The following is a 26063-nucleotide window of genomic DNA, read 5'->3' on the forward strand; positions in this document are numbered from 1 at the left end:
AAGATTATTTGACCATAGAGTTGAGGGTCCATATCTGGGCTCTCTCTTCTGTTCCATTGGTCTATGTGTCTGTTTTTGTGCCAGTACCATGCTGTTTTGGTGATCACTGCTTTGTAATACAGCTTGAAATTCGGCAACGTGATGCCCCCAGTTTTGTCTTTCACCTCCTTGGTTAAGTTTATTCCTGGATATCTTATTCTTTTTGGCGCAATTTTAAGTGGAATTGTTTTCTTAATTTCTCTTTCTGCTATTTTAGTGTAAGAGATGCAGCTGATTTCTGGGGATTAATTTTGTATTGTGCAACTTTACTGATGTCATTTATTACTTGTGGTGGAGTCTTTAGGATTTTCTATGTATAGTATCATGTCATTTGTAAATAGTGACGATTTAACTTCTTCCTTACCAATTTGGATGTCTTTAAAGTTTTTTGTTATTGTCTGATTGCCGTGGCTAGGACTTCCAGTACTATGTTGAATTGAAGTGGTGAGAGCTGACATCCTCATCTTGTTCCTAATCTTAGAGGGAAAGCTCTCAGTTTTTCAGCATTGAGTATTTTCTGAGTGGCAGGTTTGTCATATATGGTTTTTATTATATTCAGGTATGTCCCATCTAAATCCATTTTATTGAGAGGTTTTTTTTTTTTTTATCATGAACAGATACTGCATTTTGTCGAATTCTTTTTTCTGCATTTATTGAGCTGTTCATATGGTTTTTATCCTTTATTTTGTTGATGTGGTGTATGTATCATGTTGATTTGCAAATATTGAACCACCCTCGCATCCCAGAATAAATCCCACTTGATTATGGTGAATGAGCCTTTTAACGTATTGTTCAGTATGGCTTGCTAATATTCCTTTGAGAATTTTTGCATCTATGTTTATCAGAGATATGGGCCTGTGGGTTTTTTTGTTTTGTTTTTTGTTTTGTAGTGTCTCTGGTTTTGGTATTAGGGGTAATGCTAGCTTTGTTGAATGTGGAAGTTTTCCTTCCCTCTATTTTTGGGAATAGTTGGAGGAGAATAGGTATTAACTCTTCTTTAAATGTTTGGTGGAATTCACCTGTGAATACATCTGGTCCTGGACTTCTTTTTGTTGGGAGTTTTTTGATTACTGATTCAGTTTCATTACTGGTACTGGTCTGTTCAGATTTTCTACTTCTTCCTGATTCAGTTTTGAAAGTTTATATGTTTCTACGAATTTCTTCTAGGCACTTTGTTGGCATGTAATTTTTTGTGGTATTCTGTTATAACTCTTTGTATTTCTGTGGTGTTGGTTGTTACTTCTCTTTCATTTTGGATTTTACTTGTGTCCTCTCTCTTTTTTTTGGTGAATCTGGCTAAAGTTTTTTTTTTTTTTTTTTTAGTTATGTTCAGTTAGTCACTATAGAGTACATCATTAGTTTTTGATGTGGTGTTCAATGTGGCTAAAGGTTTATCAGTTTTACCTTTTCACAGAACCAGCACTTGGTTTCATTGATCTTTTCTCTTGTGTTTCTTTTTTTTTTTAGTCTCTACTTCATTTATTTCTGCACTAATCTTTATTATTTCCTTTTTCTACTAACTTTGGGCTTTGTTTGTTCTTTTTATAGTTCCTTTAGATATATGGTTAGATTATTTATTTAACATTTTTCTTGTTTCTTGAGGTAGGCTTGTTCTACTATAACTCTCCCTCTTAAAATTGCTTTTGCTACATTCCCAAAGATTTAGGACTGTTGTGTTTTCATTTCCATTTGCCTCCATTTTTTTTTTTTTTTAATTTCCTCCTTGATTTCTTTGTTGACCCATTGGTGGTTTTGTAGAATGTTGTTTGAAGCCTTCATGTGTTTGTGCTTTTTTCCACTTTTTTTTTCCTTGGGATTTATTTCTAGTTTCATAATGTAGTTGAAAAATATGATGTAATTTCAGTATTCTTAAATGTATTGAGACTTGTTTTGTGGCCTAACTTGATCTGTCCTGCAGAATGTTCCATGTGCACTTGAAAATAATGTGTATTCTGTTGTTTTTGGAAAGAATGTTCTGTATATACCTGTTAAGTTCATTTGGTCTAATGTATCATTGAAAGGCACTGTTTCCTTACTGATTTTCATCCTGGATGATCTATCCATTGATGTAAGTGAGGTTTTAAAATCCTCTACTCTTACTATATTACATTTATCCCTCATATCTGTTAGTATTTGCTTTATGTATTTAGCTGTTCTGATGTTGGGAGCACAGATATTTAGAGTTGTTATATCCTCTTGTTGTATTGACCTGTTAGTCATTATGTAATGCCCTTGTTGGTCTCTTGTTACAGTCTTTGTTTTAAAGTCTATTTTGTCTGATATAAATATTTCTACCTCAGCTTTTTTTTTTTCTTCAATTCCACTTTGTGGAATATCTTTTTCCATCCTTTCACTTTTAGTCTGTATGTGTCTTTAGGTCTGAAGTGAGTTTATAGTTTTTGTTTTCAAGTCTATTTTACCTAAAAGAAATATTGCTACCTAGCTTTCTTTCCTTTCCTTTCCCTCTCCCTCTTCTTTCCACTTCCTTTGCATAGAATATCTTTTTCTGTCCTTGCACTTTCAGTCTTTATGTGTCTTCAGGTCTGAAGTGAGTTTACAGTTTTTGTTTTGTTTTAAAGTCTATTTTACCTGAAATAAGTATTGCTACCTTGGCTTTCTTTTCTTTTCTCTTCTCTTTTCCCTTCCCTTCCCTTTTTTCCTTCCTTCCTTCCTTTGCTTCCATTTGCATAGAATATCTTTTTCTGTCCTTCTACTTTCAGTCTGTATGTGTCTTTAGGTCTTAAGTGAGTCGCTTGTGGGCAGCATATAGATAGGTCTTGTTTTTTTATCCATTCTGTCACCCTATGTATTTTGGTTGGAGCATTTAGTCCATTTACATTCAAAGTAATTACTTTTTTTTTTTTTTTTAAGATTTTATTTATTTGAGAGAGAGAGAGCACAAATAGGGGGAGGGGCAGAGGTAGATAGAGAATCTCAAGCAGACTTAGCTGAGTGCAGAGCCCGACTCGGGGCTCAATCTCACGACCCTGAGATCATGACCTGAGCCAAAACCAGGAGTAGACACTTAAGTGACTTAAGTGCCTCTATACCACATCTTCTTTATCCATTCATCAGTCCATGGACATTTGGGCTGTTTCCGTAATTTGGTTATTGTAGATAATGCTGCTATAAACACAGGGGTGCATGTATCCCTTTGAATTAGTATTTTTGCATTCTTTCGGTAAATACCTAGTAGTGTGATTGCTGGATTGTAGGGTAGTTCTATTTTTAACTTTTTGAGGAACCTCCATACTGTTTTCCACTGTGGCATTGCCAGTGTGCATTCCCACCAATGGTGCAAGAGGGTTCCCTTTCTCCACATCCTCACCAACACCTGACGTTTCTTGGGTTTTTGATTTTAGCCATCTGACAGGTGTGAGGTGATAGCTCATTGTGCTTTTGAATTGCATTTCCCTGATGATAAGTGATATTGAGCATCTTTTCATGTGTCTGTTGGCCATCTGTATGTCTTCTTTGGAAAAATGTCTTTTCATGTCTTCTCCCCATCTTTAAATTAGATTTTTGGTTCTTTGGGTATCGAGTTTTATAAATTCTTTATATATTTTGGATACTAACCCTTTATCAGATATATCATGTACAAATATCTTCTCCCGTTCCCTAGGTTGCCTTTTAGTTTTGTTGATTATTTCCTTGGCTGTACAGAAGCTCTTTATTTTGATATAGTCCCAATAGTTTATTTTTGCTTTTGTTTCCCTTGCCTCAGGACACGTATCTAGAAAGAAGTTGTTATGGCCAGTGTCAAAGAAGTTACTGCCTGAGTTCTAGGATTTTTATGGCTTCATGTCTCACATTTAGGTCTTTAATCCATTTTGAATTTATTTTTGTGCATGGTGTTAGAAAGTGGCCTGTTTTATTCTTTTGGATGTTGCTGTCCTATTTCCCGAACACCATTTGTTGAAGAGACATTCTTTTTCTCATTGGATATTCTTTCTTACTTTGTTGAAGATTAATTGGCCATATAGTTATAGGTTCATTTCTGGGTTTCCTATTCTGTTGCATTGATCTCTGTGTCTATTTTTGTGGCAGTGCCATACTGTTGTGATCACTACAGCTCTGTAATACAATTTGAAGTCCAGGATTGTGATGTCTCCAGCTTTGCTTTTCTTTTTCAAGGTTGCTTTGGCTATATGGGGTCTTTTGTGGTTCCATACAAGTTTTAGGATTGCTTGTTCTAGTTCTGTGAAAAATGCTGTTGGTATTTTGATAGAGATTGCATTAGATGTGTAGATTGCTTTGGGTAGTACAGATATTTTAACAATATTTGGTCTTCCAATCCATGATCATGGAATGTCTTTCCATTTCTTTATGTCATCTTGAATTTCTTTCATCAGTGTTTCATAGTTTTCAGAGTACAGGTCTTTCATCTCTTTGGTTAGATTTATTCCTCAGTATCTTATTCTTTTTGGTGCAATTATAAATGGGATTATTTTCTTAATTTTTCTGCTGCTTTCTCTCTTTTGTTAGCTTCATTGCTTTCCGTTACTAGGTCATTATTTTATTCCTCTGTTTCTTCCAGCCTTCTGTTCATTGTATCAGGTGTGTTTCTAATCCCATTTATTGCATTCTTCATCTCTAATTGATTCTTTTTTAACTCTTTTACCTCTGTGGTAAGTGTCTCACTGATGTTTTCCATTCTTTTCTCAAGTCCAGTGAGTGTTCCTATGATTATTGCTTTAACATGTTCCTCAGGCATGTTAATTACATATGTTTCACTTAGATCTCTAGCAATGGCCTTATCTTGTTCTTTGATTTTGGATAAATTCCTCTGTCTTCTCATTTTGTCTAATCTCTGCCTGCTTCTCTCTGTTAGAAAAGCCGATTGTTTCTCCTGTTCCTGGAAATAATGGCCTTATGAAGAAGAAGTCATGTAGTGCCCAAGCCCTGGTGCTTTAGGAAGTGTCTCTGGTGTGTGCTGCGTGCAGTGTACTGTTGTGTTTTGGCTGCTCTATCCTTCAGGCCAGTAGTCTGCAGAGGCTCTCCTTGCCTGCTGGGGGCAGTGTTTGGTCCCTGGCCTGAATGTGGCAAGTTTTAACTAGGTGTGCTTTGGTCTGCTTGTGAAGTGAGACCTGTCACCACCACCACTGGAACTGAAGTCTAGCAAAACTCTGGGAGATGGGGTATGGGCAGGAGTTTGTGCTGGTCTTCTAGGGGAGGGGCCTGCCATGCTGGGACTGAGGAATGCCTGACTGAGAAGGGCAGTTGCCCCAGAACACAAGGAGGTGGGGTTACTGTAAGCAAGTTAGGCAGCCAGTGTCCTGCTGTGGTGCTTTCTTGCAGGTGGCTCTGTGTTTATGCTGAGGGACAGGGGAGGGATATGGCTCCTTTGTTCCTGGGGTGATATCTCTGTGAATGCTTCCTCTCAGGGATACGCTCCAAGAAGAGCAAATAATTTACTCACTGTGTGCCCTAGGTGTTCTTCAGATCACTGTTCACAGGCAGTCTGCCCCTGGGTTGTTTACCTGCCTTCTCTCTTAGAGCAGCCCCTATGCTTCTGGCTGCTTCCAAATCCCAGCCCACTGACACTTAAAACTCCAGGCTTTAATCCCCTCTGGTTGCAAGAATTCACAAAATTCAGCCCCTCTCACATTCCAAGCCAGTGGCTATGGGAAATGTTCTAATTGTGCATTCCTTTTTGTGCTCCTCTCTCTTTTGCCTTTATCTGTGACCACGGCTCCCTCCCCTCCACAGCAGCCAGCATCTGTTTCCCCACTAAAGCACATCTCTGCACTTCCTACCTACTTCAGTGTGAACTCTTCCCTACCTTTAGTTGTGGAGTTTGTTTTGCCATTCTTCAGAATTTTCTGGATGACTCTAGTGGATGATTTGATAGTTACCTCATTGTATTTGTGGGATAAGGCAAGCCTAGGGTACTCTTACTTTGCTCTATGTATAGAGCACTTTCATATATATATATATATCATATGATATATATATATATCTCATATATATATATCATGCCATTCTCTTCTGGCTTGCCAAATTTCTGCTGAAAAAGCCACTGATAGCATTATGGGGTTTCCCTTGTATGTAACTATCTTCTTTTCTCTTGCTGCTTTTAAAATTCTCTCTCTGTCACTAGTTTTTGCCATTTTAATTACCGTGTGTCTTAGTGTGGACCTCCTTGGGTTGAACTTGTTGGGGGCTCTCTGTGCCTCGTGGATCTGGATTTCTTTTTCCTTCCCCAGATTCAGGAATTTTTCAGCTATTATCTCTTCAAATAAATTTTCCACCCCCTTCTCTCTCTCTCTTCTCCTTTTGTGATTTGTACAATGTGAATGTTATTACACTTGATGTTGTCACTGAGTTCCTTAAGTCTGTTCTCATTTTGTATTATTTTTTTCTATCACTTGTTAAGCTTGCTTGCTTTTTATTACTATGTCCCCCAGGTTACTGATCCATTTTTCTGCTTCCTCTAGTCTACTATTTATTCCATTTACTGTATTTTTAATTTCATTTATTGAGTTCTTCATCTCTGATTGGTTCTTTTTTTATGTTTTCTATCTCTTTGTTAAGGGTCTCACTGATGTTCTCCACTGTCCTCAAGTCCAGTGAGTATCTTTATGATCATTACTTTAAGTTCTCTATCAGGCATATTTCTTATATCCATTTTGTTTAGGTCTCTTGTGGTTTTTTCCTGTTTTTTCATTTGGGATATAGTTCTCTGTCTTCTCATTTTGTCTACCTCTCTGTGTCTGTTTTTGTGTATTAGTAAAGTCAGCAATGTTTCCTGCTCTTGAAAGCAATGGCTTTAAGAAGGATAGGTCCTATAGTGCCTTACGGTGCAGCAACCCCTGTTCCCTGGCACTTCAGAGGATCTCCTTTGTGTATTGCATGCACCCTGCTGTTGTGTCCTGGCTGCTTTTTCCTTCAGTTCATTCATCTGCAGAGGCTCACTTTGCCTATTGTGGACATCATTTGGTCCCCAGCCAGGGTGAGGTGCACAGTTTTAACAAGGTGAGCTCAGGTCTGCTTGCAAAATGAGACCTGCTTCTGCTGTGAGGATCAAGGCCCCACAAAATTCACTGGTTGGATGACATGGTGTTGGCAAGATTTTTGCAGGTCTTTTGGGAGAGGGGACTGAGGCAAAAAGTAGCTGAGAAGGGCAGATCTGCTCATACACAGGTGGGTGGGGTTTGGTGTAAGCAAGTTAGTTGCTGAATACTGGCTTTGTGCTGGCTCCTGCAGGCTCCCGCAGGTGGCCTTGTTTTTATGCTGGGGGGCAAGGGACGGAGAATGTGCCTGCCAGCTCCCTTTGTTTCTGGAGAGGTCTTCCTGTGAGCCCTACCCCTCCAGGACACTCCCTGACAGGAGTAAATAACTGTCCCTCCCATGTGCCCCTGGGGTTTTTTAAACTGCTGCTTCTGGGTTATATATCTGCAGGCTGTTTGTACGGCTGTCTTTTTAAGGGGGAGGACTCAGCTTCTTATCACTCTCTAGGCTCTCCCAGAACTGAGCACGCAGGGTTTTAAAATTCCATGCTTTAAGTCTCTCTGGTTTTTAGAACTCATAAAATTCAGCCCCTCTGGCTTTCAGTGCTAAATGTTGTGGGGTTTCATCTTCCTTATGTAGACTCCCCCATGTGATAGTCTTTCTTGCCCTTCTCTGGACTGGTGTCTCCCTCCTGACTGTGGATGGTTGTGGTCCATTTTGCTCTCCACTGTGTCTCCTCCCTTCCTACCCTCTTTGGTGTGCCCTATTCTTTACCTTTAGTTGTGGAGTTTGTTCTGCATTCTTTGGTTCTTTTTCTGGGTTATTTATGCTGATGTGTTATCTAGTTGTATCCATGGGATGAGGTGAGCTTAGGGTCCTCTTACTTCACCATCTTCCCAACTTCCTCTCTAATCTCTGATATTTTAATTATTATGTGTCATGGTGTGGATGTCTTTGGGTTCATCTTTTTAAGAACTCTCTGAGTTCCCTAACCTGGATGTTTGTTTCCATCCCCACGTTATGGATGTTTTTAGCTATTACTTCTTCAAATAAGTTTTCTGTCTTTTTATCTCTTCTCCTTCCAGGACCCTATAATGCAAATATATGTTGTCCCAGAGATCCTTTAACCTATCCTCATTTTTTAAAGTTCTTTTTTTCTTTTTCTCTTCACCCTGGGTGCTCTCCATTATCCTGTCTCCCAGATTGTTGATCTGTTCTGTATTCTCTGATCCAATGTTGATTCTCTCTAGTGTTTTTTCATCTCATTTATTATATTCTTCAACTCTGTTTGGTTCTTTTTTATATTTTCTATCTCTTTGTTGAAGGTGTCACTGAGTTCATCCACTCTTCCGTCTGATGGGCATCTTCATGTCAATATTTTGAACAAGTTATCAGGCAGATTATTTATCCTCATTTCATTTAGGTTTTTTTTCTATAGTTTTATCTTGTTCTTTAATTTGATGCATATTCTTCCATCTCCTCATTTTGCTTGGCTTTCTATGTTTGTTTCTATGAATTAGGCAGAACAGCTACTTCTCTTAAACTTGAAGGAATGGCCTTATGTAGGGATGTCCCCTGTATTGTCTGTGTGTGCCTGGTGACTTTGGCTGGCTGGCTGGATCTTTGGCTGGATGGAGGTCCTGGAGCACTCTGCTGGGGCTGCCCTTGTGGCATTGCCAGAGCAGAGGTTGGTGCAGGGCAAGGTATTCCTGGGGCTCTAGTTGCAGAGGGCATGCTGGGTGGACAGCTGAAGCTGAAGTGGGTGTGGCTCAGGGCTCTTTGCATTGAGGGCACCTTGGCAGGACAGGTAGAGCTTAAGTGGGTGGAAGGCAGGGTGTCCCACTGCTCTTGGCACAGAGTGTGCCCTGGCAGGAGGGCTGAAACCAAAGTGGGTGCAAATCAGGATGCCCCAAGGTACTCTGTTCAGGGGGTTTCCTGGTTTAGTGGCTGAAGCTGAGGTGGATGCAGGCCTGGGGGTTCCTTGCACTGTGCTGGGGATCCCCTGGCAAGTCATCCTGAGCCAGTGTAGTATGGGCCTTGATGTTCTAGAGCACTTTGAGCCTGTGTCATGTTGGCGAGGTGGCTGGAGCTGTAATGAGTGCTGACCAGAGTGTCCTGGTGTGCACCACATTGGGACCCGTCTTGGTGGGGCTGGTGTGGGCTAGGGGCCCCCGGCTTACTGAGGGGATAGGCTGGCTATGGCCATCAGATCCTGATTCCATCTGTGCTGTCGAGGTGGAGTGGGAATGTGAGCCGTGCAGCTTGCCAGCCCTTCTGATTCAGAGAGAGTTCCAATAGTTGCTCCACTGGTTGACAGGATTCTAATGGTGGTTCCTTTATATTCTAGTTGCCTCTTTAAGCTTTAGCTTTTTTTCTGGGCCTTTGGGCAGACGAATCTGCTCATGGTTCCTCAGTAGTTAGTCCCTTCCCACTGTAGTTCATAACATCAGGAATGGGGATTCCCTTCATTACCATGTCTCTGTTTCTCTTGCTATTCTCTGTGTGGTCTTTCCATCTTTTGTTGTGCAGAAGCTGTTCAGTCAGCCCTCGGTTCTTACTCAGGAGCAACTGCTCTATAAATAGATGTAGAGTTAGTGTGTTTGTGTAGGAGGTGAGTTTAGAGTCTTTCATCGCCATCTTAGACTGGAATCTTGCAAAAGTTTTTAATTTTGATGAAGTTCGGTTTATGTACTTTTTATTTTCTTATTTGTGCTTAAGTTACTCTTGGTGATTCTGTTGAGAATGAGCAAGGACATAGGACCTCACAAAATGAGTAGTTGATTTGTAGACTTACAGTTTACTTCTGAAATTATTTGAGTAAGAGATGTTTTAAGGGGATCATTGTCAGTGAATCATAAAATTTTGAAAAGATGTTTTAGAAAAGAGCAAGAATATGACTAGAATAGTTTCCTATTGTGATGTGTTTTGATAAAAATGTATTCTTACCCCCTTGCCATACAGTGAAGCTCACTGATACCTACCTAGTGTGTTTGCAGGTGGTGAAGGTATGAAATCATGTGCTGTTTTCTCGTCCCTATTTAATTTTATTCCAGAGCAAAACCCAAAGGACAAGAGAGCCTCTTCTTGGGACACTAGGTTTTGCCAGAGAACTTACAGGGGACTGATTGGATTTCTTGTCATCCCAGCATTCCTGGAACTGAGCCTTAATTCAAAGCATTCTTTAGTAAATTATACTTAAGTCTATGGCATTGTAGAGCCCTATGCCCATTTGCAGTTTGACTCTTGGCTCAACACTCCTGTCACATGTCATCCAGCATCCACTTAGTCACCTTCAGTGACAAGATACTCATTATTTCTCAGGGGTCCCATTTTCATCTGACAGTGTTCTTGTGAGGATTAAAATGTATAAGGAAGTTAGTATAGTGTCCAAAAATGCATGATAGTTCTTATTGTTTCTGTTGAAAATTTCTGCTTTGTTGAGTTAAAATCTCTCTTCCTGGAGCTAATCTCATTTAATCCTACCTCTTACCTCTTATGACCCCATAGAACAGCTCTTTCAAAACATAGCCCTCAAATATTAAAGAATTATTACATAAGCTAAATAGCCACAGTTCTTTTGATCTTTTCTTCTGTAACTTCTTTTTTTTTAATTGTTTCTACTTGCTTGTTAGTGGTTACAGTGGTTCCCAATATAGTAAAACTAAGTACCAATAATACCTGAACTTGTAGGTCTGGTACGGGACACAAATATACATTTTTAAAGAGCACCCCAGTTGATTCTGATGTATGCAGTTTGGAACCTGCAGCTCTATAACCTACTGAGAGATAAATCACAGTGTTAAGTGTTCGGAAGAAGAGGCTGTGACTGCTAACTTGGTCCCATAAAGCAGGGTTTCTCAACTTCTGCACTATTGATCTTTTGGGCCAGATGCTTATTTGTTGAGGGGGATTCTCCTTTGTATTTTAAGATTTTAATAGCATTCCAACCCTCTAGATGCCAATCGTCTATTCCTCTCCATCCCCCAAGTGTGACAAGCAAAAATGTCTCCAGATGTTGCCACATGTCCTTTGGGGGAGAAAATCACCCCAAGTTAAGAGCCACTGCCACAAAGAATAGAAAAATCCTAGTTTTGGTAGTTGGATAATAGCTAAAAGCAGCCCTCAATATTTCTTTCTCTCAGTGTTCTCTTGCATAAATAGATATTACAAGTGACTAACATAAAATTGGGGGGCTGGGTTAGATCTGGTTTAAATATATCAACCATATTTCAGTTTTTCTAATTTTCTTATATATAGTAGATTATGCATGGTCTTGTAATACACCATTAATCCTAAGAAATTGTGGTCTTCTTTAAACCTTCCTGTTTATAGTATTAATAGCCATATCAATTTGATATATCCTCTAATAGCAGAAAAAGAATCCTCCATTTAGGTCTTTCAGTGATTGTTTAACACTGCTCTTTTATTACTGATATTTACCCTTCTATGTATATGCCACCTTCCTTCCACACTCAGGTACTGGCTCTAGAAGAAGCATGTATTTCAGGAGCAGCATCCTGTGAGCCCATGAGCTGTTGTCTGTCTAAACTAGGTCTGTCTTCAACTTTGTCTTGCAGTGAGAGCTTATAAGAAAATTGTTGAATTGAGACACATGCTGGAAATTGCTGAGAGCAACTATAAACACCTGGGGGGGATAACAGAAGAAGATCTAAAGCAGAAGAAAGAACAGCTTGAGTCTGAAAAGTAATGTCCTCAAAACTCTAATGGTTTGTTTTAGTTACCTTTCTAAATGCTATGTGAAGGTTTGTTGATGAACAACTTGTTTTTCCATCCTTAGCAAAGAATGTAAGGTTCTATCCAGTTTTTCTCTTAAGGCCCCAGATGGAGAAGGTGTTAAGATTATTTTTAGTTAAGGTAAAATACGCATAACACGAAATGTATCATCTTAACCATTTTTAAGTGTGCAATTCAGTAGTGTTAAGTACTTCTACACTTTTGTACAACCAATCTCCTGAACTCTTTTCATCTTGTAAAACTGAAACTCTATAGAGTTAAGACTTTAAAAAAAAATAAAGATTTATTTATTTTAGAGAGAGAGTGAGAGATAGCATGAGCAAGGGGAGAGGGAGAGGGAGAGGGAGAATCGCAAGCAGACTCCCTGCTAAGCATGGAGCCTGACATGGGGCTCAATCCCAGGACCCCGAGATCATGATCTGAGCTGAAATCAAGAGTTGGATGCTCAACTGACTGAGCCACCCAGGCACCCCAAGACTTTTTTTTGAGACCACAGCTACTTTGAGCTTTTCAACCAACCGTCTTTAACCATTCCTATCCAATTGGACTGGAAGGGTGGGACATGGAGCCAGAATTTGAGCCTGAGTCTGTTGGCCTGCAAACCTGTTATCTAAGAGGATTATGATTTGGAACTTCTAGCTCTAATAATAGCATTTCACTGTGAAATGGTTATACTATTGATGTGATTTTGAACAGATTTTTTTTTTTCAAGATTGCTTTGCCTTTGAGCCAGAATGTACTTTCATGTCAGCTGAGACTGAAGGGTATCTTCTGAGTGAGCTTTAGTACTTTTCTAGCATTGGTTGCCCACTTGGTGTTGAGTACATCTGAAGACATTTATTCTTTAGGTACAAACTCCTGCTTTTAGGTCTAATTGTCAAGAAAAACTGGGTAAGTATTGGTTTGAGGGATATCCTCTTAATTTTGTTGTGATCTGTTAGTTAGATCAGAGTCAAAATACAACAAAGCATGGTTGTATTACCATGTCCTGGGAATGATTTTCTCTTCTTATTTGCTCAATTCTAGGCTTCCACAGTGGGCATTCTTCTTCCCCATTCCCAGTCGTAACCCTACACACTTCCATACCAGGGCTACTACTGAATGCTCTTAGATCACCCTTCTAGGAACCTGACATCCTACCCAGGCTGCTTTGGGAATTCTCGTCCCCCCACCATCCAGCAATAAGACAGAAAAGTACCCTGGTTCAAGTCACATCATCTCTTATCTGGATTTATTTTAACATCTTCCTGATATGTCTCCCAGCTTCCTTTCCCTGCCCCCTAATTCCCAGTCCCCATACCCTGTAGTCTGTTCTCAACATAGTGTCCAGAGTAATCATGTTAAAACCTAGGTACAGTAAGTCTCACATACCTTTGACTAAAAGAAGCTAGGCACATAAAAGTATATAATATGCAATTTCATTTATAAGCATAGGCAAAACTAATCTAACATGATAGATACTCAGAATGTGGTTCCTATGGGAAACGAAGTTTGCCTGGGAGGGGCATGGGGGAACTTTCTGAGGCAATGGAAATCTATATCTTGGTTGTGGTGGTGATTACAGGGTTTACACATTAATCAAAACTCATTGAATTGTTCAGTTGATATTTATGTATTTTACTCATAGTAACTTGTAGATCATTAAAAAAATACAAAAGCAAAAGAAAACAAATCTCAGTCAGATCATGCCATTTCTCTGCTCAGACTCTCCAGTGGCTTCCCACTTTGCTCAGAGTGAGAGCGTAGGTCCTTGCTATGACTTCCAAGGCACTGCCTTTTCTGGCTCCCTTTTGCCTCTCCGAGGCAACTTGTCCTTTAAACTACTCCACCACATTGGCTTCTGCTTTTCTTCCAGTTCACCAGGCATACTTCTGCCTTAGGGTCTTTACACTTGCTCTTGCCTCTGTCTGGAATGCTCTTCCCCCAGATGTCTACTTGCTTACCTCTCATTTCCTTTAGGACTCTGTTTAGAAGATCCGTTCTCAGTAAGGCCTTCCCTGGCCACTGTGTACAAAATGTTAATTCCCTCCTTGACAACATTTGATATTACTCTTTCTTGCTTTATTTTTTTCATCCTTAGCATTTTTCACCTTCCTCGTACCATGTATTTACTTGTTTCTTCGTTGTTTTTCTTTCTCCACTGCTAAGGTAAGCCCCAGGAGGGCACATTTGGCCTGTTTTTTCCCTGCTGTATCCCTGCTGTCTAGATCAGTGCTAGCTCATAGTAGACTCCCCATTCATATTTGTGAAATTATTTGTTTTATTTGCCTTAAATGCAATCCATGGATGCTTTTTCACTCTGGCCAAAAATAATTATTAGTTGATATTAGAGATTGATTGAGAAAACTTCTTTTTGACAGGACTATCAAGGAGCTGCAGGGCCAGCTGGAGTACGAACGGCTTCGTAGAGAAAAATTAGAAGGTCAGCTGGATGAGTATCGTGCAGAGGTGGATCAACTCAGGGAGACACTGGAAAGGATTCAGGTCCCCAACTTTGCTGTGGTTGGTGTCCTTCTTAACACATTTATCTCTCTCAAGAAGTAGTATATAAGAGTAGCTAAGAGCATAAGCTTTGGACTGGGACTCTGGGTTTGGTTCTTGGCCACAACCTTTTTTATTTTGGATAAGTCATTTAACCTCTCTGCCTTATTTTTAAACTGGAGATAATAATTTATACTTTGTAAAGTGTTGTAAAGACTAAAGGACTATATCTCTCTACATAGCTATATCTTTATATATATAACTATATAAAACTTTTTATGTACACACACATGCATACATATATATCCATATTTGCACTGGTTAGAACATCCTCATTAATAAGTGTACAGTAAGTATTATTGAGACATATAAGAAAAAATATTATTTTATAAGCAGAGTGATAAGAATTCTCAGGCACCTAGAGTATGTATATTTTAATATTCTAAATAGCCAAAATAAAGTGGAATGGAGTCCATGTAAGAAACCTTCAGCTCATCAAAAGAAGTTTTTAGTATATGTGCTGCCAAAGTGAGCATATCCTCAAGAGGAGTTTGAAGAGTAGAAAGGAGCCAGAGTGGGAGTTGTCATAGCATCCTTTGTTCAGATTACAGAGTAATGAAAGCTAACACTTGTAACACTTCACCTTTACAAAGTTTTCGTGTGTTATCATATGTCATTTGATCTGCCCTCATTTAACATGTGAGGAAACCGAGGCTCAGAGAGTTTAAGTGACTTGTCTAAATTCACACAGCTAGTAATGGTGGGACCAGTATTCAATTTCTAGCTTTTGACCCCATAGCCTTAGCTCTTTTCATAATTTCTAGCTAGAATTATGAATTTGGAATTCAGAATACAGCTCTAAAATACAGAAAGATGCTTTAGAGTGACAGGAAGGACAACTATGTAGAAGGAAGCTGAAAAGAAATGGATATGACAAACAGATACGAAGAACAAATACAGAAAAGCAGGTAGAATATAGAGAATAGAGTGAAAACAGCAAGAAATTTGGGCCACCTTGTCTCAGAGTTGGCAGGCAGAGAGCACGCTGGGGACTCTCTGTGACCCTCACTCTCTTCTGTGAGTGAAGACGGCCATGATGTGGCCTTTGGGGAAGCTCTTGTGGCGCGGCGTAGGGATTCAGGTACGCTTCGTATTTTCCTTCCGGCCAGAGATGTTTTCTTCAGTCATCACGGATGAGTTAATTCTGCTCCAGACCTGTATCACCTCGAACCTGATTGATAAAAAAAAACTTCCTGGCTCCTTATAGTTTGCACAAACTTATCATTAGTCTCTTTAATAGCCACTTTAAAAATATGAAAATAGTCTATGTGCTTGTTGTAAAATGTTACAAACAGGGCAGTCGTTCCTTCCCGCACCAAGCCCCAGTCTCCGGAGGAGGCTACTGGCAACGATTTGGTATGCCTGTTACACAACGTGCGATCCATTTACAAACACGTATGTGTATTTCTCTGCATGTACAAATTCAGACACTTTCGCCGAATTTTGGTATCTCACCAGTCCTTAATTTTCCAAGAGACGTAATTAATTATAACAACCCATTCTCTTCATTTTGCGGTGCTCACCTTGTACCGCCCTCAGCCCCCAGGGGACTTTCGTACAGCGAGGCCAGCCCGCGCAGTCACAGGCTGTGTGGGCTGGAGGACCAGCGGACACTTACCTTCCATTGACGACCGCGGGCAGTCCCAGCCCTGTTGCTGCCTCGTCACCTTGGGGCAGGCGCTCTGCACACCCCGCCGCCGTGACGGGAGCGTGTGTGGTTTTGTCCCGCTCCTCGGTCTTTCAGAGATTACCCAAGCCTCACCTTCTTTTGAGTCATTGCAAATTGATTTGTCTGCCTAGAAAACTTTGGTTTTTTTAATGGCTGTTTAAATGTTTTCTTACCCGGAAGTGTCTGTTTTCAGGGTCAGGTTTGATTCCATGCTCTCCAGCACATCCTCCCTCAAAACTTGGCTCTCTACCAACAATGTGTAGGTTTTCAGGAGAGCTGACTCAAGGGCCCTTGTCCTCTGGGCCCATCGGTGTTTTTTTTTTGCAGTCCTGCTTTAGGTTAATCGAATTTTTGTAAATGAGCAAATGTCATCGACCTCTAATGGCAGCTGCAGGTCTGGCATTGCTTTTCTGCAAAAGCTTCTGAGTCTCAATTTCATCTTTAAAAAGGGGAAAAACCTATCTCATGAGATTGTATTGATGTTAAATGAAATACTGTGTGGAAATACTGAGGTATTTTCTATCTAATAGTATTCATGGTAGTATATTCCCCCCTTCTGCATATCTTTTCTTTTTCCTTCCTTTCATTTTCTGTATTTGAGTTTAATGAACATTGTCAGTAGATAAATGTATAGAGCCCAGTGCTTCTCAAAGTAGAAGGAATTTGTTTATTTGGGAGTGTAAACATATAAAGTAGAAATGAAATGAACTTTCCATTCAGTGCTCATTTCTATAGATTCTTCAAGAAATTCTGCCTCAATCTCCTGCCACCTTCTGGTCAGGACCTATGATTGCATTCAGCTGTACCTTTAAGACTTTTTCCCCCTCTAAATAACAATCTGTAATAGTATAATTTCTCTCCAGGAAAAAATTTCTCAGGGTAGTTTCTTAGGGTAGTTTGACATATATAATGCACTTAACTAGTTTTTGATAATAATAACTATTACTGTTTTGATAACAGTAACTATTTTTATAGCCCAAGGGTGTGGGCAGGAACAGCTTGGGGAATACTCAGTCCAGGGATGGGCTCTGCCCATGACCCTGTGCCTTGTGCTGTTCTCGGAGCCCCTGCATTCAGCTCTGTCCTGACCAGCTGGGTGCAGGGAGAATTATTCATAGATGACTAACATCCAGTGAGCATCCACTGTATTTCTAGCCCTCTCTTGCTCCTTTCCACGGCATTCATTAAGTGAATCTTCTGTGCAGGGTCCTGAGAATACCGTGCTGGATGAGAAATATTTGGGAACAGTGGTGGCAGGCAGAGTGGGCAGTAGAAGGCTGTGTGAACACAGAGGAGGGAATGGAGGAACCAAGAAATGTGATTCCTAGCACTATGGGGCTTGCAGCGAATCCAGAGGAGGCCTTTCTAACACTGCGTATGTCAGTTAGCAGTATATTGAGAAGTGCTAGGCTAAGATAAAAGCAGAAATAACTAGGCATTCTCTTTTGGAGATGTATTCGGTAGAGACAGGACTGGTTGATTTCTCTACGTGTCCCCTAGTCTGTGAGTCAGCACAGAATATGATGTACTGGTACTTCAGATTGGAAAATTTATTTACACAAAATCCCAAAAGAAATTTAATCCAGAGTTGAAAATATTAGTATGGTTAAAATTTTTCTTGTGGAACAGATAATGTAGAAAGATGAAATTGTGTCTAGTGAAGCTTTCTCATTTGGTCCTCTTTTCCTGTTTGTAGGAAGATGACTCTTCTGGTGAGTCAAGCAAAGAGAAGAGGCAAATTAAGAAAAAGGTGTCTTCTGGGGGAGTTTTTGTGAGAAGGTACTGATCAGTGAAATAACTTTAAATAAACTTCCTTGATTTTTCTCTTTTATTTTTAAATTGATAGAAATGTAAATCTATATAAATTCTCCTCAGAGTTAATCTTATATACTATTTCAATTCTGAAGGCAGAAATATGTTATATAATATCAAAGGGATTGCTAAAATTACATGTACTCGGCTGGGCTCCCCCACCCAAAATACTTTATATATATAGTAACTGATTTTGCAAGTATTCACACAAACTTTAAAATATAAGGTGGTACGGTCTAGTAATCAAAAGAAATATAGACATTAAAAATTATCTTTTACTTACTAGAGAGTATCATTTTTTAACTTTTCAAATGACTTTTAAAAAAGCATCTGGACTCAGGAGATAATGCAAATAAGACGAGTAAATTATAGAAAAGGGCAACCAGGGGGCGCCTGGGTGGCTCAGTTGGTTAAGCGACTGCCTTCAGCTCAGGTCATGATCTTGGAGTCCCTGGGTCGAGTCCCGCATCGGGCTCCCTGCTCAGCGAGGAGCCTGCTTCTCCTTCTAACCCTCCCCCCCTCATGTACTCTCTCTCTCTCTCATTCTCGCTCTCTCAAATAAATAATCTTAAAAAAAAAAAAAAAAGGGCAACCAAGTATCTCAGGAAAGTTTTATATAAAATAAAAATCTGCTCTTGTAAAAGGAAAAAAACCCATAATTTGTTTGCTAAAAATACTGATTTAAATAATCTGTTTTAGAATTCAACCATTGTTCTGTCTTGCGAGCTTTATAAGAAAGCAATATAAAAATGAGGCCGACTGGACAGGATAATAAATACATGGCTTTATTATTCTCTCTTCCCTCCCCCGCCTCCTGACGTTGCTGACCAAAAAAACCACCACAGCATTTCAGTTCTGACTTCATGCCCTCCTTTCTAACTCTACCCACTTCCTCCTCCATGTAGCCAATTTGTGACTGTCTTGGGGCAGTTGTCTAGATCTGCTTCCCCCTGAAGATCTGATCGTTGGCTTTGGGCCTTGCTGGCCACAGCCTTCTCACCACACCCCCGACTGCCCACCCTCTGGGCCCTGGCACGTACTTTCCATGGACGCTTAAAGGCCACTCTGACACAGTATCATCGGGACCAGTTTGCCCTGACATGAAGCGTGTTTGCATGTGAGACCAGTTCAGGCTGGTCAGGGGTTTGTAAGCCAGTTTTAAAAAATGCTTCACCTATCCTTTTGATCATTGTTAGTTTCTCTGGTTTGCAAGAGGTCTTCGATCTAATAAAACATTTATTTGGTACGTACTATGTGTGAGACCTGTGCCTTTTCCACGTATTATCTTTTAATTCTCACCACAGCAGTAGGAGATAGGTGTATTTTACAGATGAGAATTAAATAATTTGCCCAGAATCACACAGCACTGTGGAGCCAGGATTCTCACCTCAGTGGGGCAAGTTCCGAGTCTGCATTCTTAACCACTACAGGAATTCCCGAACCCAGTTTCTCACCTTCTGGGACTACACACAGCCTTCCTTCTTCCTTCCAGGCTGGTGACCCTAAGGTGAATCCCTACTCTGGACATAGTTTGTTGTTATTGCTCCAGTTTTCTCAAGGCCACATCTCCAGTCTCTCTGTACCACTGAGGTAGGAAATAACTAGAAGAGTGTTGTCATAGAAGCGTGCATCCTTGAAGGAAGAGGTTCCCTGGTTGTCCCCCAGTACCTGTTCTCCCCTTTTTCCGCAGTGTTAGGATTTACCTGGGCTTGTGGCTGCTCAGGATAAAGGCTAACTTCCCAATCTCCTTTGCAGCTAAAACACCAAGTTGTGGCCAATAGAGTGTGGGCAAAAATGGTGTGTATATAACCTCAGGGTCATGACCTTAAAGGGAAGGGGCTTGCCCACACACCTTGCCCCTTTCTGTTTCTGGAATGTGGATATGGTTGTGAGTCACTGGACCTTGTGAATGAGGGCAACACCAGGGATGGTAGAATAAGATAAAAAGGATCCTGTGCCTGGATACTGTGGAGCCGTGGAGCCGACATTACTAGCCTGGGAAAGCTTATACCTAGACTGTAGGTAAGAGAGAACTTAAACCTCTTTGTTATTTAAACCATTATTATTTTGGGTCTTATTATAGCCACTGAATCAAAATTGTTAATACAATCCTGAAATTATATGTATTTAATCATAAATCACATATATGTATTATTGTCCCGTTAGGCGTGGTGTTTTCCAACACAACCAATTCTTGGATTTTCTGGACACCGTCTGGGTGTTCAACAATTCAATTCTGATACTAACTTCCCAGAGGAGTTCGTGTCAGACCACAGGTTAAGAGCTCATCCCACAAGAATGTCGCCACTTCAGACACCCTTTTTCAAGTCCCAGGTTGTCACTGGTACTTCTAATCAGTGGTACATCTGGGGGTTTCCTGAACCCCCTCCTAGGTTCCACAGTTGGTTGGAATGACTGACAGAGCTCAGAAGAAAAATACTTGACTGTCACCAGTTAAATAGAAAGGATACATTTCAGCAACAGCCAAACGGAGATGCGAAGGACGAGGTGCAGAGTGAGAGGTGCATGGGGCTTCCATGACTTCCTTCTGTGTGCCACCCTCCTAGCACCCTGATGTGTTCAGTAGATTGACCAGTGGGAACTGAACTCAACCTTCAGCTCCTCTCCTGTCTTCTCCCTTTCCCAGAGGTTGAGTTGGGAGATCAGGGAGGCTGAACGTTCCAATCTATAATCATGCCTTGGTCTATTTGGCAACCAGTACCCATTCTGAAGTTACAGAAGGGCTCCCAGCCGCCTATCCCCTCAGCATACAGAATACACTCTTACCATTCAGGAGATCTGGAGGATTTTAGGAGCTTTGTGCCAAGAAAACAGAAGCTTGTAATTACCCCTATCAAGAAAGTACAAGGGTTTTAGGAGAACAGGAATTGGGGACAAAGACCAAATATATATATATAATGCCACATTATGTTAGTGAAACACAAAAACAGAAGTGAAAAAGACGTTAGAGAGATGTAAGTAGAAATGTTTTTTTCCCATGCCTTAGATTGTTTGCCCATCTATCAAGATAGAGGCCTCAACCTGTAGATGACTAGAATACCGAGTAAGAAAGAAGTTAAAGACTGGAATTTAAAGACTGTGTGGCTTGTCTGTGGTATAGCCTTGGCAACCTCAGTTGTGTGAGTTACAACTGTGTGACCTTAACTTCTTTTAGCTTGTTTTTTCAGCTGTAAAATAAGGATAATACCACCCACCTAAGAGGACTGCTTTGAAAAAAAAAAAAGGTGAGTTGCTATATATTATTTAGCATAGTCCCCCTTGTATAGGCAGTGGTAGCTATTATTCAACAAAACAACAATCACTAAGTTCAGCATTGGTGACCATTGCTGTTTCCATTGCCTCATTTTTTTTCTTCATATTAAAAAAATACTGCATACTTTTAAATATTCATGTATCAAAATTCTTAAAGATTGACGAAATGGGAATTATAAACTTTGTTTTTCAAATACGGTGAAGGGTTTTTATTGACCCTTGACTAGTCCTTATATAACTCTGCTTGGTCTACTTAGTCACCAAATAGAAGTTTACTGAATTTAAGTGACTCATAAAAAACAAACAAAAACCCAAAAAACCCTCTTCATTTTATGTAAATTTAAGATGGGTTCCTAAGAAGCAGGGATAAACTGGTTTTTGTGAATCAAAAAAAATGAAGTATATGTAATAATCCGAGCCCAAGACATAGCAACTTGAAGATTTCATACCAAGTGTCCTACAGTTGCACTAGGGCACACATTATTTTAAAGTTCAATGTTTTAATTCACTACCAAGAAACCCAATCTCCATATATGGTAAGTTGCCTTTAAAATCCAAACAACTTTGTTAAAACGAGATTTTATTTTCTATGAAAAGGTAACTCTGCGGGCGCCTGGGTGGCTCAGTTGGTTGGGTGACTGCCTTCGGCTCGGGTCATGATCCTGGAGTCCTGGGATCGAGTCCCGCATCGGGCTCCGCCTGCTCGGTGGGGAGTCTGCTTCTCCCTCTGACCCTCCTCCCTCTCATGCTCTCTGTCTCTCATTCTCTCTGTCTCAAATAAATAAATAAAATCTTTAAAAAAAAAAAAAGAAAGAAAAGGTAACTCTGTAGTAGTTACCAGGGAAGCTGAATACAATTACAAGTATGTAAGCTTGGGAATAGTTTTTAAATTTGCAGCAGACATTACGAAATACATTTGTTCAAGCAAACACAAGAAAACTCTGGATCGGTTTCTATGAACTATGAAAAGGATAAAGACAAAAAGCCTCTATCTCAAATCAATCAGGTTTGAATGACAGCTTTTCAACATAATAAAGACACACACAAAACACAAACTCAAAGCACATCTTCCCATTTAAAAATATTTTTAGTCCATATGTACTCTGAATAACCTTGTATTGAGTATCTGCCACAACTTCCATGTTCAGAATAAATGTATCCTGGCGTAGTGTTCTAAGTCCACAGCAGCATAATATAGTAGTTTCTCTACTATTTCCAGATTCTGTAAAATCCCAATGCTATTGCCAGGCAAGTAAACACTGAGGCTGTGAAAAGAAGATACCATTTTATGGGTCACACATTTGATATTATTTTGCAGAGACAGACACAATAATGTCATCTTCAAATTAAATGAAGAGCAAAAAACGAAGTCCAACCAATTTTCTACCTTAGGTGTTTTATTCCCAGAAAATTACGCTAAGGATAAAGTATATCCTTTAGGGCAGGATAAATACCAGTTCTTAAAGGCTTCCTGTATTTTAAACCAGAACAAGGATGACAGTTTACAAATTATGTCAGTTAGAATCTATAAACAGTGCTTCAAGTCATTAACATTAGTATTAACAATGACTACTTTAAATGATTATGCAATCTAATTTTAGATCTTATTAAGTGGGAAAACCTTCTTACCAGAATTAAAAAATGATGTAATAAAATGGACATCCATATCATCCATGAGAAGAAAACTTTGTCTTTTCAGTACATTTAAAAACAATTTCATGATTATAAAAAATTTATGCATGAAATTTTAACAAAGATCCTCTAAAAAATCACAGGTAGAAGAAAAGGCTTTTAAAGTAGTTAATGTGCCACCTACTCTTTGCTAGATTCTGGACAGAAAACATTTTTGTTCTCCTTTAAGAAATTAAATCTGGTGAGGCTTTCAGGGACTTCCTAGTTTCTAGTTTGTTTAAATAGCCTTGACTTTTAAAATAGAGACCCAGAACTGAATGGCAAACTTTTATGACTAAAGATTCAAGAAACAGCCTTTCATAGTAAAGCTACTGTAATTTAAACATATAACTCTACACATTATCCCATTTGATCCTAATAACTAATTGAAATTTGGTTAATGACAAGGTCATTTCCTTAATTTTTTTTCATTTCCTTAATTTTAAGAAATGGGATTAGGCCTAAGACACACAGGGAGGCTGGATATTTGAGGAAAGAGTAACCTTTAAGTTTCTTGTCAATTAGACATTCTGGTCAATTATACATTCATCCATTGGATCCTATACTCTTTACCATGTTCCACAGCAGTGTGCTGAGCAATTATTTACATTACCTTATTTAACCACAATTAAAACCATATAAGATTGGTGATATTATCCCATTGCAGAGATAAGGCAACCAGCCCAATGTTATAAATTGCTGGCAAGTGGTGGAACAAGGACTCAATATTATGTGTACTTGAGTCCAGAGTTACTGTTTAAAAACCATTCTGTTCATCTTACTTACCTCTTGCCACTTGAGGGATTCAATCTTAATTTGTCATTTCTTGAAGCCACATAGTGCTGTGTAGGTGATTATATTCTCTGCTAACCTGTCAAACAGCTGATAAATTTTCTTAGACTACCAAATGAACACTTAAATTATTGAGGAAGGAGGCATTTCATTCCTTTTTAGAATATACAACACAATGGTTACTGTATTGAAGTTTCTGTTGTGAGTGGTTACTATGTCTCACTGGTGTTATTTTGCTACCCAAATTGCTTTCACCTTTGCTATTTATCTTCTGTAGCCTGTGAAGGACACATCCCTACACAGGATGCTCAGGTGAGTGTGTATCTGGTACCTCTTAAGTACTCTGTAATGTTAGATTGTCTTCTTACTTGTCTGTTTAGAACAGAATCTGCCGCATTAACTATATCGATCACCTGGAGCGGCCATTATCTTAGAGCTCTTCTCTCCTTGGCAACAGTGATCTGGGTCAAAGGGTGGTGTCTGACTCAAAAATGGGCCATTCAGACGCCTTCCCAGGGCTGTTCTGAATTGGAAATAAGGAAAGGGGTAATTTTTCTTGGTTGGTGAAACTCGAATGATAGGAATCTGGAAGCTACAAGTAGCCATGTTTCCAATGGAGTTGGAGAAAGATGGCATAAGAGAATGAGGCAGATACTCAGAGACAAGATACAGAGTAAACTGTGATTCCAATTATCCCTGAGGTCAAGCTATACCTGTGCCCTTCCATAATTCAATATGTAAATTAACACATTTTCTTTTTATGCCTAAGCTAGTTCAAGTTGGATGTATGATCACTAAGAGTCTTGTATGTATGATAATGCTGGGAAACCAAATAACCAAACTGATTACAATTTATAATTTTATAAGGGTTTCTTCTCTAAGGAAATACAAGATCTTGAATGCTGGGGCTTTATTAGTATCTTTTTTCATTTTTTTCCCCTCTGCTCTTGATTAAATTCAGTATGTGAATAAGTGAAATATTATTGTTTTATTGGCAACATCTCAGGTATTCTACACGCAGTGGATCCACTCATGATGTTACACCTTTCCACGAAGAGTATGGAATTTTAATTTCCTAAAAGGCTTAACAATAACAGCAGCAATAACAGATTTGAAGGATAAGGTAGAAGAAAGAAAATGCCTTCAGAATGGCTGGTTGCAAATCCTCAGTGAAAAAAGGAAAGGAAGGTCACTCAGAAAAAGTATTTTGTAAACAATGACGTTTCTTTTGTCACTGCCACTAAGTCTATTCAAGTCTGCCTTACATTCAGCCACTACTGAAAGGAAGCTTTCTGGAGATCACCACCATCTTCAAACCGAGGGTAAAAGGGACTTTAACTAAGATACCTATCTAGGTAAACGAAGCTGAGTAGAATCGGAAGCTCCTCCTAACCTAGGCTGCTCTGAGATCTATTCTGAAAGTGGGAATGAACACTGCAAACTGGGCAATTATGTAATTTCCCCTGAGCATCAGCAGTGAACTGAAGATCTCTAGTTAGAGACTTTGCTAGTTGTTTTCAAAACTTACTTTAGCCTTAGAACTCTTTTTCAAATAAATCTTCAACAGAAGCTCAGTATTTTAAAAAGAGAAAATATTTTAAAAGATTCAAGGTGAAGAAAGGAAAGGAGGTATGTATCAGCTGAGGGCTGGGGGCTCCACCTTCACTCATAGAGGCTGCCCAGAAAACCACTGATGGTATAAATCAGCAGTTTTATTTTGGACAACAATTCAGTAATATAAGCCATTTTAAATGTGCGTATCTTTTGGACCCCCAATTTTAGATGGTCCTAAACAATTATATAGAACTACTAGCATAAGGGCAGAAAGATATGTGTGTGTGTGCGCGCACATGTGCGTGTCACACACATGGCTGTTGGGTACAATATCATTTATAATAATGAGAAATTGGGAGCAGAATGTTTGCCAACAGAGGTCTGGAGAAATAAATTATGGCATTTTCATATAATGGAATACTTTCTAGTAAAAACATTCATATGTATTGATATGTAAAGATACTCAAAACATTTGGTTAAATTTGAAAAAGCTGTAGTCTGTACAATACAATCTAGTTATTATTTTTAATAATCCGCAATATTTATATACAGAAGAAAAAGCCTAGAAAGAGATATACTCTAATAGTAAAACACATTACTTTTTATAAAAAGAAAGAGAAAAGTACTACAAAAGTAGGGCACTCTTCTCATTCCTTTGGGCCCTGTGTCAGTCACATGGTACTTGAGGAGCTCAGTATGTGACAATCTAATTTTTGGGTCTCTAATATTTGTACTCAGCTGGATTCAAAGTATAGGGTAATTTTCCCCCTATGCTTGCTATGGTTTTTGCCTCTGTTTTAGTGATCTTTCTCTGTAAGTCCACTCTGTAAGTCCTTATGGAAAAACATAGGAATAAAAGTAAAATTTTCATTTTTTTGCATTGTGGAATAACCAGTTTATCTTTGCATCACTTTGTACTTGTTTTTATGTATTTCTTTGATATCCATATGCTTTTTCCTATTAGTAGGTTGCAGAGTCACCAGTTAAACTTATATCTTAAACTTAC

At 39.3% G+C, this 26063-nt stretch overlaps 2 protein-coding genes across 2 annotated transcripts in view; one reads left to right on the forward strand and one right to left on the reverse strand.

Moving 5' to 3' along the window:
- Positions 1–26063, forward strand: part of ANKRD42 (ankyrin repeat domain 42) — a 69580-nt gene that overhangs the window by 40326 nt on the left and 3191 nt on the right. Inside the window, exons 8-10 of the mRNA XM_081798940.1 lie at positions 11568–11694; positions 14106–14247; positions 17652–17734. Coding sequence (XP_081655066.1) covers positions 11568–11694; positions 14106–14247; positions 17652–17734 — 352 coding nt within the window. The remainder of the gene's footprint in view (positions 1–11567; positions 11695–14105; positions 14248–17651; positions 17735–26063) is intronic.
- CCDC90B (coiled-coil domain containing 90B) overlaps positions 21608–26063 on the reverse strand; it is a 34354-nt gene continuing 29898 nt past the window's right edge. The window contains exon 9 of the mRNA XM_081798943.1: positions 21608–22305. Within this exon, the coding sequence (XP_081655069.1) occupies positions 22250–22305 (56 nt within the window). The 3' untranslated portion in view covers positions 21608–22249. The remainder of the gene's footprint in view (positions 22306–26063) is intronic.

The sequence above is a fragment of the Leptonychotes weddellii genome, chromosome 11 (genome assembly GCF_054177405.1).
Source record: "Leptonychotes weddellii isolate Sample4059 chromosome 11, ASM5417740v2, whole genome shotgun sequence".
NCBI lineage: Eukaryota > Metazoa > Chordata > Mammalia > Carnivora > Phocidae > Leptonychotes > Leptonychotes weddellii.